The sequence below is a fragment of the Sciurus vulgaris genome (assembly GCF_902686455.1).
Source record: "Sciurus vulgaris genome assembly, chromosome: 17".
Taxonomy (NCBI): domain Eukaryota; kingdom Metazoa; phylum Chordata; class Mammalia; order Rodentia; family Sciuridae; genus Sciurus; species Sciurus vulgaris.
This window is the reverse complement of record NC_136478.1, coordinates 68,891,144-68,907,407: the sequence shown is the minus strand read 5'-3', so window position 1 is coordinate 68,907,407 and position 16,264 is coordinate 68,891,144. Positions and strand designations below refer to the sequence as shown.

Below are 16,264 nucleotides of genomic sequence, written 5' to 3'. Positions count from 1 at the left end.
CTCACAGGACCCTGTCCTCACCCAGCCCTGTCTCCCTACCTGACCCTGCCCTCAACAACCCATGCCCTTCTACCTGCCCTGTCCTTACCCTGCCTTGGCCTGCTACCTGGCCCTGCCCTTACCTGACCCTTCCCTCCTTGGCCTGGTGTCCACCCTGCAGGTCTTTTCTCCACAGTCATTCTGGGCTATGCAGGAGGCGACCTAGGCAAGTGTGGTGACTTCCATGCTTCTCATGCCCCAGATGTCTTTCCCACCTGGCCCTGTTCTCAGTCCTGCCCTCCTTCACCTTGCCCTGTCCTCCCCACCTGGCCCTGCCCTTCTCAGTCCAGTCCTTCTTTACCTGGGCGAGTTCTCATCCGACCCTTTCCTCACCCAGCCATGTCCTCTTACCTGCCCTGTTCTTACCCCGCCTTGGCTTGCTACCTGGCACCTCAGGCAGAGCCTGGGAGCAGAGGACAGACTATCAGCAGGCATGGCAGAGGGCAGCGGTGGTGCTGGGACAAGAAGAGGCATAACAGGTGACAAGGGAGCCCAGGGAGGAGCAATTCAGGAGGAGCCTAGGGATGGGGGTGTCCAGAGCATGGGGACAGGGGCCTGCAGCAGGTGGGGTAGGGGGTAGAGCGTGGGTGGGGAAGAAAGAGGCAGAAATACATGGACTCTGGGGACAAGCAGGAGCCTGGGGAGAAAGACTGACCAGAGGTGAAGGGAGTAGCAGGAATGGGGACAACCAGGTGGAGAGAAGGAATAGAGTAAGGAGGGGAGAAAGCAGGAGTGGGGAAGCAGACGTGAGCAGGAACCCCCAGTGTGAGGTGGTAAAGGAACAGAATAGAGGTGAGGAAAGAAAAGGCAAACTACTGTCAATGAGGCTTTTATTTTAAAGTTACTGGGGTAACAGGATAGCCCCCTGATGCAGCCCAAAAGACAGTGAGTGAACTGTGTTGAGGGTCACCCTCCTTCCTTGCCTGATTTGTGGTGTCACGTAGGGAATGTGTGAGATAGAAAGCACAACGTGTTTTTCCTTTTCTCACACTGAATGCAACCATGACGGCTCGGCACAACAGTTTTTCCCCCCCGTCTCCCAAATGTGGGGGATTCTCCCCATCAACAAAGGATTTCTGTGCCACCTGCCAAATTAGCGTTCTGGAATTATTCAGATCTGGCAGTTAGAACCTGGAGTTAGCTTCAGATGCCACAGAGCTTTCTCCTACAGTGCTCCCCACTTGGCATGCCAGTCATCTTAAGCCATTGGGACCCCCTGCTCAGGCCCTGTTATTTGGCTAGAGGGGTTCACAGCCCTGAAGGAAACATTGCACTTTTGTTTGTGTGCTTGTTATGAAGAAAGTGACACACAGGTACAGAGGGACAGGGAGATAGAAGAGCCCAGCTAAAGATTAACTGAATGCAAGAAGGGTGTTTTGGGATCCATGAGATACCAGGGAGGAGTCTGCCAGAGAACTCCTCATTATTGGAAAAACACTATGCATTTTGTGAATAGAGAGGAGGTACTGTGTGTTGAATGTCAGAGCAGCCAAAATAGGGTGGATTTTTCCTCTATCAGACAATAAAAGGAAGAGATCTTGTCCATGCTGCTCTCTCATTTCAGGCTTGTGTCTCAGTTCTGGCTGAAGTGGGTATGTCCTTGCCCCTGGCTGGTCTTGACCCTTTGGTCATGCACCTGCCATCCTGTCTCATAGTCCGAAAATGGTGTGGCATCCTTACTGTGTGTATCATCAGTTTTCCACACACACAGTTACTTTGGTCATTGTCTAAAGAACGCTGACATTATAACTTTTCCAACACATGAATCAAAGCCTTCTTTTAATTCCATGCTTCTGTCTCTAAAACATAAAATTCTTTATTTAATTACATCCTCTTTGTAATATGTATTCTCCTTTTAGAGAACATTTACATTCTGACAACTGTTTAATACACTGTCTTCAAATTCTGGAGTGACATGTTCCAATCAAAGTTCTCAGTAACCGAATCTAATGGCTTAATTTTCATAGGTTTTTGTTGACTCACCATTTCTAAATCCATTTTAAATGTCTTGTCTTTATGTCTCTTTTCCTGTCAGTAGCACATTGTGCAGTTGATGACTCCCTCTTCTTTTGTCTTAGCTTGAGGACATCCTACCTATCTTAAAACTCTGCTTGTGTTCATTGTCTTCTCCCTGACCACATTGGCAGTTCCTCTGCTGGCAGGCCCACACCCGGTTCTCAGGCCGTGGGGCTGCCCTCAGTTGACCCTTGCTCTCTGCTCAGCCTGTCTGTGCCCACTGTCCTCCTCCATCATTTCACTCACAAGCTTTGACACCATTCAGGTCTCCAGTCCTCCTGGAAACCTCTCCCATGAACCCTAGAAACCCATGGTTAGTTGTCTCCTCAAGTCCATGCTGGGATGTCTGGTGGGCCTTTCCACCTACTTGGTGTATCTTTGACCTCCTGATCTCCTCTGGATGCCTCTCCCTCGTAGTCCTAAGCATCTCCAGAGTGATCCTATTCTTGGGGTGCTTGGGCTGAACAGATATATTGAAATTGTACAATATATTATGATATTTGTAAGCTTTACACTTTAAAGGAGAAAGAAAAAAACCATGTGACTTTTTCAGACAGGCAAGGAAAACTAGAGTGCACTGTGCTCTTGAGGCTTGTGAATAAGATGTGGGAAGACCCTGCATCTTCACCAGCAAGGAAATGAGGGCCTAAGGAAAGAAGAGAAATCTCCTGTGGGACTTGCAGCAGGAGTTTACTATGCCTGGGTCTGCCTCATGTGGTGGGCAGCTGGGGACCGTCTTCCCACATGCTAAGGTGCCCAGCCTCCTTTGCGTGTGACTGTGGTACAGGAAGGGGGGTTATTGATTGTGAGCCTTAAACCAGTATGTTTCCACCACCTAGGATTGACTTCTGAAGACTCACATTACCTGAGGAAGCAGCCCCTGAAGAGGAGGAAAGAAAAGGAGTCAGGAATGGCTGTCACTGAGGTAAAGTGATGTTCTCAGGTGGTACCTGAGTCCCTTCTGCAGTGCTGGGTGTGGGAGCTGCTGGCCACATGTGACTGCAGCCTCCTGTCTGACAGGTGTGTCTGCATCCCCTGGGCCTCCTAAGTCACTGTCCTGTGCACTTAGATTCCCTCCCACTGCGACCCAGTGTCAGGGAACCCCTGAGGAGGTGCCTGGGTGTGGTCCTGGGAGTCCCTGTCAGGTGAGCATGCTGTTGTGTGGGGTGTGTCTGTCTTCTACACCACGTCTCTCTGCTCTAGAGACACTTTTCCTTCCTTTTGCTTCTGTTGTCTTTAGTTGGCTCTTTTCCCCTGGAGGTGTGTATTTAGTTGAACTGTGATCCTGTTGATCCTTGTTGTTAAGTCTCACTACCCCCGATGTCCTCCTATTGTTTTTTCTTCACTTCATTGCACCAGTTTTGGTGTATTTGTTTTTCTTTGTTTCAGGTGTTTTCCGAATCTTTTTCCTGTTATTACATTGTTTTCTTAAGAATGAGGTGATTTATTTTCTGATATTTAGGGGTATTAATTTTTCCTCTGGGGTTGGCTTCTGTATTTATTCCATTGTGCACATGGATGAAATTTGGATGCTTTCAAACTTCTGAAACTGTTTTTAAGATTTGTGACCTAATCTGTCTCAAAAGAAAAAATAAATACAACTGGGTAGTTGCTTAGTGGTTTTGCATCCTGGTGTTTATCCTGGTACCAAAAAAAAAAAAAGGGGGTGGGGATCTGGCAGTGTCACTCCGTGGTGAAGCACTTGAGTTCAGTCCCTAATACCATAAATAAGTTTTATCATTTTTAAGGTGAGAAGTCTACCTTCAGCCTTGCCCTAGCCCTCTGGTTGGTTCTGTGCTGGGCTGGGAACGTGCTGGCAGTAATGGGGGTGCCTTCCTGCACCTGCCCCTGCCTGTGCACCTGCAGATCCATGATGGAGCCCTGGACCCTGTTCCACATCTCACGTAGGAAACCTGCTGTCAGTTTTCACTGCACAGTCCCTGTCCCTAAGTCTCTAATTGGCCAGGTTCAGCTCTAATTCCAGGACACCTGAGTTGGTTTTGCTCTGCCATTTTGCGCTCCCTGAGTCAAGACAAGTTTTCTAGTGTGTCAGTGACACAGTTGTGTGTTCAGGATGACTTGCGCATTTCTTCCTCTCATGGGCTGTTGTTTTGTCTCATAAGTTTGTGTGTGTAAAGCATTTAGAATAATGTGTTTACACAGGGTATCATTTCCCTCGTCACTGGCCCTGTGGTCTTCGCTGGGCTGTTGAGATTCTGCTGTTGTCCAGCCAGGGTGGAACTTAACTTCTCAGGCACAGGTCATGCTACTGCTCAGCGAGACCCTTAGCATCACCTGGTGTGTGGGACATGGGGCCTCCACATACCCCAACAGCCTGTTGGTCTTCCATTTGCATGTTTCTTTTTTAGCTGGGAAGTGAAACCAGGCCCCTCTACCATTGAGTTACATACCCAATCCCTTTGTTTTCTTTTCCTTTTCTTTTTTTTTTCTAGACAGGGTCTTGGTACCTGTCTTAGGCTGTGATTCTCCTGCCTCAGCCTCCTGCATCAGGGATAACAGGGGTGCACCACTATGCCTAGATACTGTGTTTCTTGTTTTGTCCACAGGGAGAAAATCTGTGCAGATTTATGGAGAACGATGTCTAAAGGAAAGTATAATAAAGCACAATTAGGAAGCTGTACATTTTCAAAAATACCAGAACATGTGAGAATGTAGGAAAGTGAGCTCAGTTTCTCCTTGTATGCACTCTGTACACAGAAAGCTTCTGTGATCCCAGATGAGTGAGGGGTTTTTCACACCCACCAAGCAAGCAGTTCTTCAGAGGGCACCTTGTCATTTCACGTCATCCTGACACTGTCCATGGACATATGTAGTGGATCCCACGGTCTGAGGTCTCTGTACCACAATGTATACCCCTTTTCACAGCCAGATTCAGGCAAAAGTATGGCCTGTGATTCTGAATGACCTGCTGGAAATGGGGGTGTCCTTTATCCCGTCCTCACATTCAAAAAGTGGTTAGAGAGTTTCATAAAAAGTGTGAAGCCCTTTAATTGCTTTTGCCTTTGTTGTAACACATGTTCAGAAGCCTGCAGGTGAACGTGCAGATGGAAGGGATGCCTAGGCTGCGGTGTGGGGCAAAGGACATGGAGCTCACGGGACTTTTCTGGGTGGGTCTCCCTCCACGAACCTCAACCCCTGGGTTGCTCTGAACAACCCTTCAACCCTGTCCTATTGATTTCTTTTTTTTTTTTTTTTTTGAGGCTTCATTACGTAGGCAGGATTGATTACATCAAGGGTGTGGGTGATCAGGTGGGGACTTGAGTCCCTCTCCCTTCCCTGGAGGTTAGGTGGCAGGACTGAGTGTTACAACTGCCTCTCCTGCCTGAGGCTTTCTGGGGAACAGCCCCTTCCTGAAGCTCCCTAGGGGCCTCCAGCCCCACTCTTCCCCACTGGCATAGAAATCTTTCTTAGCACTCGAGGGATTCCAGGTGAGCTACATATCAGCAAACAGACAAATACCAAACATGTGTTCTGTAACCTCACAGTGCAGATCTCGCTCACTTTCAATCAGATGGATGCTTAGGGTTCACCATACTTCTCATTTATTCTTAATTTACTTATTCAAAGTAATGGATTGAACCTAGGGCCCCCTCCACCATTACATCCCCTCCCTCCTTAAGCTCTTCATTCTCAGACAGGATCTTGCTGTGTGTCCCAGTCTGGCCTGCAACTACAATGTTCCCACCTCAGCCTGGGTTTCCAGCTGGGTTCCAAGCATGTGCCACCATGCCTGGCTGCTCTGGTTCACATTTCACATGAAGACTATATCTGTCCCCCACTGCCCCATTGTGAAGCCTGTTTTCATTTCAGGGTCTGCTGACATTCAGGGATGTGGCCATTGAATTCTCCCAGGAGGAGTGGAAGTGCCTGGTTCCTGCCCAGAGGGCGCTGTACAGGGAGGTGATGCTGGAGACCCACAGGAACCTGGTCTCCCTGGGTGAGCTGGACTTCCCCTGAGGCCGGGTCTGCCCTGTCGCCCTTTGTCTTTGGGATGCTCTGCATTGGTGACTGAAGCCCTGCTGCCTGTGAAATGAGAGCTCCACAGTGTGGCCTCTGTACCTGGTCTGTCCCTTTCTCCAGAGGTCCTGCCCCCTTCATGGTTCCTGCAGTGGTGGTTCCAGGGCTGAAGTACAGCATAAAGCCCATGGCCGAGGGTTAAAGTACCCAGTTCCCCATCTTCTGTCCCTGTGCTTTGATTCAGTGGTTCTTGGAGGACAGGTAGATAGCTACATTTTATAGAGAAATATTTTCTGTATTTCTCTGTAATGTCCTCTTTCTCATCTGCAGATAGGGCTGGATTCTGGAAAAGCCCCAGTGCATCACCTTCCTGTCTCTTTACAAACAGGAATGTGTCCTTTAGACCTGAGTGTCTTGTCCTTGTTGGAGCAAGGGAGGGAGCCCTGTCCTGTGGATGGCCAAGTGGGAATGTGCAAGACACCACATGGGTGGGCATGTGTGGCAGGTGTGAATGCAGGTAAGAGCTCACGTGGGCAGAGGGGCAGCTGCCATCAAGTAGTGTTGGGGAGCTTTGGCAGTGGGAGGGATCAGAGAGAAGGTGAAGTTGATTTCCTGAGCTTTACATGCTAAGAATTTGATTTTAAGCTCCATTCCTCACTTTTTCTCCTCTCCTCCCCTCCTCCTATTCTCCCTCCTCTACTGTTCTAGAGTTTCTTCTAGGCATGCAAAGGTGAAATCCCCTTTGGTATCTTTTTTTTTTTTTTCAAACTTTTTTTTTTTTTTTAATTGTAAACAAATGGGATACATGTTGTTTCTCTGTTTGTACATGGAGCCAAGGCATACCATTTGTTTAGTCACAGATTTACACAAGATAATGTTGTTTGATTCATTCTGTTATTTTTTTTTCCTCCCTCTCAACCCCCCCACCCCTCTTTTCCCTTTATACAGTCCTTCCTTCCTCCATTCTTACCACCCTCCTTATCCCTAACCCTAAACCTAACCCTAACCCTAACGCTAACCCCTCCCACCCCCCATTATATGTCATCATCCGCCTATCAGCGAGATCATTCGTCCTTGGTTTTTTGAGATTGGCTTATCTCACTTAGCATGATATTCTCCAATTTCATCCATTTGCCTGCAAATGCCATGATTTTAACATTTTTTATGTCGGAGTAATATTCCATTTTATATATATGCGACAGTTTCTTTATCCATTCATCAACTGAAGGGCATCTAGGTTGGTTCCACAATCTGGCTATGGTGAATTGAGCAGCTGTGAACATTGATGTCACTGTATCTCTGTAGTATGCTGATTTTAAGTCCTTTGGGTATAGGCCAAGGAGTGGGATAGCTGAGTCAAATGGTGGTTCCATTCCAAGCTTTCTGAGGAATCTCCACACTACTTTCCACAGTGGCTGCAGTAATTTGCAACCCCACCAGTAATGTATGAGTTTACCTTTTCCTCCACATCCTTACTAACACCTATTGTTGCTTGTGTTCTTGATAATCGCCATTCTAATTGGGGTGAGATGGAATCTTAGGGTAGTTTTGATTTGCTATTACTAGAGATGTTGAACATTTTTTCATATATCTGTTGATTGCTTGTACATCTTCTTCTGTGAAGTGTATGTTCATTTCCTTAGCCCCACTTGTTGATTGGATTATTTGTATTCTTGGTGTAGAGTTTTTGAGTTCTTTATAGATTCTGGAAATTAGTGCTCTATCTGAAGTATGAGTGGCAAAGATATTCTCCCACTCTGTAGGCTCTCTGTTCACATTACTGATAGTTTCCTTTGCTGAGAGAAAGCTTTTTAGTTTGAATCTATCCCAGTTGTTGATTCTTGCTCTTATTTCTTGTTCAATGAGGGTCCTGTTAAGGAAGTTTGATCCTAAGCCAACAAGGTGAAGATTTGGACCTACTTTTTCTTCTATAAGATGCAGGGTCTCTGGTCTGATTCCAAGGTCCTTGATCCATTTTGAGTTGAGTTTTGTGCAGGGTGAGAGATAGGGGTTTAATTTCATTCTGTTGCATATGGTTTTGCAGTTTTCCCAGCACCATTTGTTGAAGAGGCTATCTTTTCTCCATTGCATATTTTTGGCCCCTTTGTCTAGTATGAGAAAATTGTATTTATTTGGGCAGCATCCCTTCATGCTCAAAACACTAGAAAAAATTGGGATAGTGGGAACATTCCTTAACATTGTAAAGGCCATCTACGCTAAGCCCCCCGACCAATATCATTCTAAATGGTGAAAAACTGAAAGCATTTCCCCCTAAAAAACTGGAACACGGCAGGGATGCCCTCTTTCACCACTTCTATTCAACATCGTCCTTGAAACTCTAGCCAGAGCAATTAGACAGACCAAAGAAATTACAGGGATCCGAATTGGAAAAGAAGAACTCAAACTATCCCTATTCACTGATGACATGATTATATATTTAGAGGAACCAGGAAATTCCACCAGAAAACTTTTAGAACTCATAAGTGAATTCAGTAAAGTAGCAGGTTACAAGATCAATGCTCATAAATCCAATGCATTTTTATACATAAGTGATGAATCTTCCGAAAGAAAAGTTAGGAAAACTACCCCATTCACAATAGCATCGAAAAGAATAAAATCCTTGGGAATCAGTCTCACAAAAGTGGTGAAAGACCTCTACAATGAGAACTACAGAACACTAAAGAAAGAAATTAAAGAAAACCTTAGAAGATGGAAAGATCTCTCATGTTCTTGGATAGGCAGAATTAATATTGTCAAAATGGCCATACTACCAAAAGTGCTATACAGATTCAATGCAATTCCAATTAAAATCTCAATGACGTACCTCACAGAAACAGAGCAAGCAATCATGAAATTCATCTGGAAGAATAAGAAACCCAGAATAGCTAAAGCAATCCTCAGTTAGAAAGAGTAAAGCAGGGGGTATCGCAATACCAGATCTTCAACTCTATTACAAAGCAATAGTAACAAAAACGGCATGGTATTGGTACCAGAATAGACAGGTAGCTCAATGGTTCAGAATAGAGGACCCAGACACAAACCCAAATAAATACAATTGTTCCTTTGATATCTTTATACATGAATGTAACACAATTTTCATAAATTCATTCCATTTTTCCCCTTCCTTTTCTTCCCCCCTATTCTCCTTCTTCTGCTCCACCTATCTTCCCTGTATCTTTATGATATCCAGTCACCTCCTCCATCACCTTTTCTCCGTTATTTTGCTCTGGTTTGTACATATGAGAGCAACCATTTGATCCTTAGTTTTTGAGTCTGGCTTATTCCACTTAGTACAGTGTTCTACATTTTCATCTACCAGCAAATGCTATTATTTCATTCTTCTTTCACCTCTATAGTTTTTAAAATCACTGCTGTGAATTAGTTAAGAATGTCACAAATTTTATAGTAACCCAGTTTTCCTTTTTTTATAAGATTTATCAACTTTCTCTCATGTTGATGATGAGATGGTCATTTTTCTTTCTGCTCACCTCCACCTGCCATTAGAAATCCAATAGACTGATTTGCTTCAACATCAACAGTTTATTTCTCACATTTATGGCCTGCTAAGTTGAAGATCAAGGTCCCCATTGAATTACTCTATACAGCTTGAGTGTTTTGGTCAGTTTTTCAAAACTGAGCTTCCCTGCAAAACACATTGGATTACATGTAATCAAACTTTTCTTCTTTAAAAGTCATGTGCCTTTTATTCCCTTAACAACTAAAAATCATGATCAGAAGCCCCATAACTGTTTTCAATACAAGTATTACTTTTGGGATAGCATTTTATATTTCAGTGTAAGACACATATTAACTTGTGTAATTTGTCATAAACCTATGTTTTCTTATTTCTTCTAGACATTGCTCCTAAATACGTCATCAAGGAATTTCCATCAAAATGGAGCAGCATTACAGGAGGAATAGTCCACACGGTAACACTGCAAACACGTGAAAGCCATGCCGCTGCAGGATCATGCTTTAGGGAACCCAGAAAAGCACATGGGGCTTGTGTTGGAACAATGTCAGAAGACAACACACAGGATTCCTGTCACTCCAAAGGAAAGTACCCCTGGATGCAGAGGTGAACATGGAGGAAGGGATTCAAGGAAGGACACTCAACAACAGTTGTCTTGGATTGAGCTTTCAGTCTCATCTGCCAGAACCGCAGACCTTTCAAGATGAAGGGAATTTTCATAAATGGAATGATAGTGAGCACACTATCAACAGTGTTTCCTTGTTTCCCGCCCACCAAAAGACTTCCTTCTAGTGTCAAAGCAAGCGTTTCTCATAAATGTGAACATGATTTTATAGATTCTTTTCTATTTGGACAAGAACAGGAAACGAACATTCCTCCAGCAACCCAGGAGTGTAATGAGTTTGGAATATCCTTTAATCAAGGCTCACACTGTGCTACACATCAGACAATCCATACTGGAGAGAAACGATGTATGTGTGAAATATGTGGCAAGGTCTTCAACCAAAAATCGAAACTTACACGTCATCGTAGAATTCATACTGGAGAGAAACCCTACAAGTGTAACGAGTGTGGGAAGGTCTTCAATCACAGTTCACACCTTGCACAACATCGCAGAGTCCACACTGGAGAGAAACCTTTCAGATGTGATGAGTGTGGCAAGGTCTTCAGTCAAAAATCCTACCTAGCAAACCACAGGAGAATTCACACTGGGGAGAAACCTTACAAGTGTGATGCATGTGGCAAGGGCTTCAGTCAGATTTCACAACCTGGCAAGTCATCGTAGAATCCATACTGGAGAGAAACCTTTCAAATGTGATGAATGTGGAAAGGTCTTCCACCAGATTTCACACCTTGCACAACATCGAACAATTCATACAGGAGAGAACCTTTCAAATGTAATGAGTGTGGCAAAGTCTTCAGTCGCAACTCATACCTCATTCACCATCTGATAATACACACGGGGGGAAAAAACCCATACAAGTGCAATGAGTGTGGCAGGTCTTCAAATCAAAAATCAATCCTTACAAGTCATTGTAGAATTCATACTGGAGAGAAACCTTACAAATGTGATGAATGTGGGAAGGTCTTCAATCAGATTTCACACCTTGCAGAACATAGAAGAATTCACACTGGAGAGAAACCTTACAAATGCAATGAGTGTGGCAAGGTTTTCAGTCAGAAGTCATCCCTTGCAAATCATCAGAGAATCCACACTGGAGAGAAACCTTTCAAATGCAATGAGTGTGGCAAGGTCTTCAGTCGCAACTCATACCTAGCAGAACATCTGATCATTCATACTGGGGAGAAGCCTTGCAGATGCAATGAATGTGGAAAAGTCTTCAGTCAAAATCACCATCTTGCATGTCATCGGAGAATCAATACTGGGGAGAAACCTTACAAATGTGATGATTGTGGCAAGGTCTTCAGTCTGAATTCATCCCTGGCACATCACCGAAGGATCCATACTGGGGAGAAAACCTTACAAATGCAGTGATTGTGGCAAGGTATTCAGTCAAAATTCACATCTGCATGTCATCGCAGGAATCCATACTGGGGAGAAACTTACAAATGTAATGACTGTGGCAAGGTCTTCAGTCAAAATTCACATCTTTCTTGTCATCGCAGAATCCATACTGGGGAGAAACCTTACAAATGCAATGAATGTGGCAAGGTCTTCAGTCTGAATCATCCCTAGCACATCACCAGAGGATCCATAATGGAGAGAAGCCTTAGATGTGTAATCACTGTGCGCAAGAGGGGTGGGGCTTTTGTAATTCCAGCTACTTCAGAAAGAGGTGGGCGAATGACAAGTACAAATCCTGCCTGGGCAACATGGGGAAACTGTCTCAAAACAAAATAAAGGGCTGGGGATGTAGGTCAGTGGTAGAATGATCGCCTAGCATATTTCAGTCCCAAACTGGTTTCAAGTCCCAAACCAGAAAAAACAATGTAACAAATGCATTGAGATCTTCAGTCAAATTGGGTGTCTTGCATATCAGAATTCATGGTGGAGAGATGCCCTGTGGATGTGATGAGTGGCAAAGACTAGGGTGCATCTGACCTGACCGATTATGTGATCCACACCAAGTGACGAGGTGTTCACTGACATCTCCTACCGTGCAAATTGTCAAGACTTTATCCTAGAGAAAAAAAACACAAATGAATTAGGCAAAGTGTCAGTCAGCATTCAAGTCCTGCAAGACCCCTCAGAGTTCCTAGTGGAAAAATTATCTTCCATGATCAAGAAATATGCAGACCCTTTAGGCCTCATTTAAGGCTTAGTAACTTTCAGTGAGTCTGTGACAGAGAGGAATCTTACCCATGCATTGGACATACACAGACCTTCAGGTAAAAGTCTGTCGTCAGGATTCCTGCTGGAAATAAACCTCACAAATGTACCAAGGGTGGCAGATCTTTAGTGTGCACTCGGCCCTCTATACACACCAGGTAAGGCACAAAAGCGTAAGACTTTGGCCAAGCCTGCCTTCAGTGCTCAGGTCTCAGTGGACATCAGTTGATCCTTGCTGGGGAGAAACCTTGGCTATGTCTGCACATGCCAAGGTCTTCTGGCACAGTTAAGAGCTTGTACAACATTGGAGAAGATGTCCCGGAGATAGAGCTTGAATACAGGGAGGGTGGAATCGCCTGTGCATTATGAGTTCAATCAGTAGTCAGAGTTTGTGATAAGAGCAATGTCCCTAAAAATCAGAGCAGAGCACATAGGATAGAGTCTTCCAGACCTCAGAATCCAGTGATTCCAAAGAGACGTCTTTGAGAAAGCTGTGCAAGAGTCCTGTGCATGGTGTATTTTAAATCCAAGCATCACTACCTAGGAACAGAGTACCTGACCCAGAAAGCAACCATCCAGGTGTAAGGAATATGCTACTTTTTGTCAAACATTTGTGATTTTGTTGACCTGAGATTTGTTCTGGAGAGAATCAGACAGACATTGTGACCTTAGATAGTTCATTCATCAAGGGAATGTCCTCAGGATTCACCTGTGAATCCATTCTAGAAAGGACTCTAACAAATGTACTGGTATGATATGTTATTTCTCCAGTTCTCAAACAACACTACATGTCAGAATTTATAGGAAGAATAAATAAGTCTCTGATTCTCCAAGATTAGCTTCTGGTCTTGCATACTATGGAAGAATTACAAGCCAGAACATAAAACTCATGACATGTCAAAAGTGCAAGGACATTTGAAAAGGACCAGTTATCTTCAGGTTGTAAAGTGTTTCATTCTTAGAGGTTTCTTGGAAAGCTACCGTGCTCATCTTGGGTTTTGTGTCTTCCTTACAGGCCTATCATGACTGTGTCCAAAAAGGAACCCTGAGAAGCCAAGGCCTTACTTCATGGAATGAGGATCACTGCTGTCCTTGCTCCTGGAAGAGAAGGACTCTGCCTATTAGAATGCAGCAGTGTCTGCACCAAGGACTGTTTGGAAGGGGCTGAGCAGGATGTAGAATTAGTATGTTGGTCATCCTGCTTGCTGTGGTAGGTGCACCCTTGTCCATATTGTCCAGGAAGTATGCAGGGAATTGGTGGCCACCCACTGCATTTAATGGCCAGAGCTGTTCTTTGGAATGATTGAAGAGTGATTGGTCTTATTCTTGGAATTGAAAAGTTATTAGGGAGATCAAGCAAAAGAACCACAATAGCATTTTCTTGTGGAGGAATCACCTTTACCTGCTGATGTTGCCTTTGGTTCTGATTTATTCAGAATTCATATGGTAAATAATAAAATTTATCTTTTTACATAGTATGAGTGAATCATGTTTCTTCTACAGCAGTTTTATTCCACCAAGAGGGTATTTTTATGCTGGAAACGTACCATGCACCATTACTTTCCAAAGCTTCAAAGACATTTGTAACAGATTTTATCTTCCATCGTGGATCAAACAACATATAATATTGGGAACAGGTAATCATGCTTTGCACTTGAGTTATTCTGTGCTCTGCTCTAGGGTAAGTATGTGGGTAGGATGATGAAAATCCCACAGAAGAGCTGCTTCACCTGGGAGCCTGTGTCATTGTTGATGAATGTGCATCTTATGCTTCCTTTTCTTCTCCCCCTCCCCCTGTGCAGGGCATTAAACCCAAGGCCTCCTTCACATCAGGGACATCCCTAGCTCCTTTATTTTATTTTATTTATTTTAATTTTGGGGACAGGTTTTTGCTGGATTGCCCAGCCTGGTCTTGAATGTGGATCCTCCACCCTCAGTCTCTCTAGTCCTTGGGATTATTGGCATACATCACTATTGTTAGTGTGTTTCTAAATGACTCTTGTTTGCCAAGTAAGACACACAGAATCTTGCCCTCACTGTTAGAGAACATGCCCTGTATCGTGTTTCTAAATGGCTCTTTCTTGTGTGCCAATGAACAAAGAATATGATTGTTGGTGAAAGGCAATTATTTATTTGCAATCATAAAAAAGAGACTACATGAGATTTATGGTACATTTTGAGCAAAACTGGGATGCATGGAATGCATATTAACTTATATAATGTAAAAATTGTAATATAGTGAGAACATGAAAACTATGGAATATAAGAAAATTCACTTTTTGTCTTTCTAGTGCTTGTGAGGTACCCTGAAAAGATTAACATGCATGAGTTTCCTCTTCACAGTGAACATCTACTATTGAAGTTTGCTCTTATGTAACCTAGGAACTCATACATTTGCCCCTGACATTTTTGCTCCTTTCCGTTCGTTCATTCCCAATTCAGGATCGAACCCCACCCAGATGAGTGGTTTCTCAGCCATGATGATGCCACACACTGAAATGGTCTTGGAGTCCTCACAGCATAAAGAGGACTTCCAGGGTAGCAGTGACTTCCTGCCCTTGTCCAGACGTGGCTGCCTCATGTTACAGGGGTCCTGGGTGGTGCTGGAGCGAGGAACCTGCTCATCTTTGGAATTCTCAGCTTCTGCCAAAAGAGGGGAGCACTCAGGGTTCATCATGAGCTTTCCCAGGTGAGCACCACAGAAAGGGCGTAGTGAGACCTGAACAGTGCCAATAGTGGACATCAGAGCGGATCAGCTCCAGTGCAGCCCTGAGTGTTTACTCCTGACACTCCTGGCCTCTTGGCTGTCATGGAATAACTTACAATTTTTGTCATGCCAATAATTCACCACATTTCCTGATGCACATGTAGGTCCCATTCTACAGTGTGATTGTTGAAAATGTGCTTGAAATACTGTTCAGACAAAATTATGTACCATTTTTATTGAATTTCCATGAAAACTATTGTTTGGAAATGTTCAGTAGACAATAAATATGATCAAACAATTTCTCCAGATCATTATGTTAGTGAGTTTTTTGTTGCTGTGACAAAAACACCTGAGTAAAAGGACAAAAGATTTATTTTGACTCATACTTTCAGACTCATGGGTTCCAGCCATGGTTAGCTGATCACCTTGCTTCCGGCCAGTGACAAGGTCCATGATGTTCTCATCATGGTGCAAAGACATGGGGAGCAATTCTGCCTCCTTCATGGCAGATGGGAAGCAGAGAGGGAGTCAGCGGACAGGACTGGGGGAAAGGACGCCCTGCCAGGGCATGCCCCTGCCGATTCACCTCATGGGCTCCACATGAGCCTTCGGGGGACATTCCAGGTCGATCTATAACATAAAAGTGTCAATCTCAGGAGTGATTTTAAGTACTACACTACCTGGCTCATTTTCACACTGTAGAAAAAACGATTTCATATGTGCCATTTCTTACCTTCATCCCCACAGTTTGAAATGAGAATTATATATTTAGTATAGATTTGTTCCATGTGTTCTTCTGGTGACACCTGTGAATGAATTAGCATGGAATCATATCTGGCTATGAGGCAACCCTGGAGCTCACAAGTTCAGTTACCTCTGTGCTTCAATTACTCAACATCTGCACTTTATTATATGGTGATTTTTTTGCTTTTTGTTCCAGTAGTAGGGCCTGAACCTCGGACCTCATGCATGCTGGGCAAGTGTTATACCACTGAAACACACTCGAGCCCTGAGGTGTTCTTGTATGATTTCTTAAGATGATGGGATAGAGTTTGAGTTCACTAGTTTAGACCAAGTCCTCAACAGGTCCTCACTGATGGATCACATGACCTTTCAGAGGTTTGGGGCCTTTCAAGTATTACTTACCTCATCTCCATGTTCATATGACATCTCTCTGATCTGCGTGTGAATTCTCCCACAGCTTGCCCCAAGGTTCGGGCAGCCAACTTGGTATGATGACAGTCGTTTAGTCATGACCATT

At 44.2% G+C, this 16,264-nt stretch overlaps 1 protein-coding gene and 1 long non-coding RNA gene across 2 annotated transcripts; both read left to right on the top strand.

The window, feature by feature from the left end:
* Nucleotides 1–289: 289 nt before the first annotated feature.
* On the top strand, nucleotides 290–10,115 carry LOC306648566 (zinc finger protein 160-like; the record flags this gene model as incomplete). The annotated part of the gene is made up of 5 exons (XM_079118732.1): nucleotides 290–518; nucleotides 2,895–2,980; nucleotides 5,887–6,013; nucleotides 6,422–6,550; nucleotides 9,889–10,115. Exons 1-5 carry the CDS (start codon nucleotides 473–475, stop codon nucleotides 10,113–10,115), a joined length of 615 nt encoding a protein of 204 aa, XP_078974858.1. The 5' UTR covers nucleotides 290–472.
* A 1,280-nt stretch (nucleotides 10,116–11,395) lies between these two features.
* LOC306648291 lies at nucleotides 11,396–14,164 on the top strand. Its single transcript, XR_013760345.1, has 3 exons — nucleotides 11,396–11,511; nucleotides 11,595–12,875; nucleotides 13,312–14,164. It is a non-coding gene; the product is annotated as an uncharacterized lncRNA (long non-coding RNA).
* The last annotated feature ends 2,100 nt before the right edge of the window (nucleotides 14,165–16,264 follow it).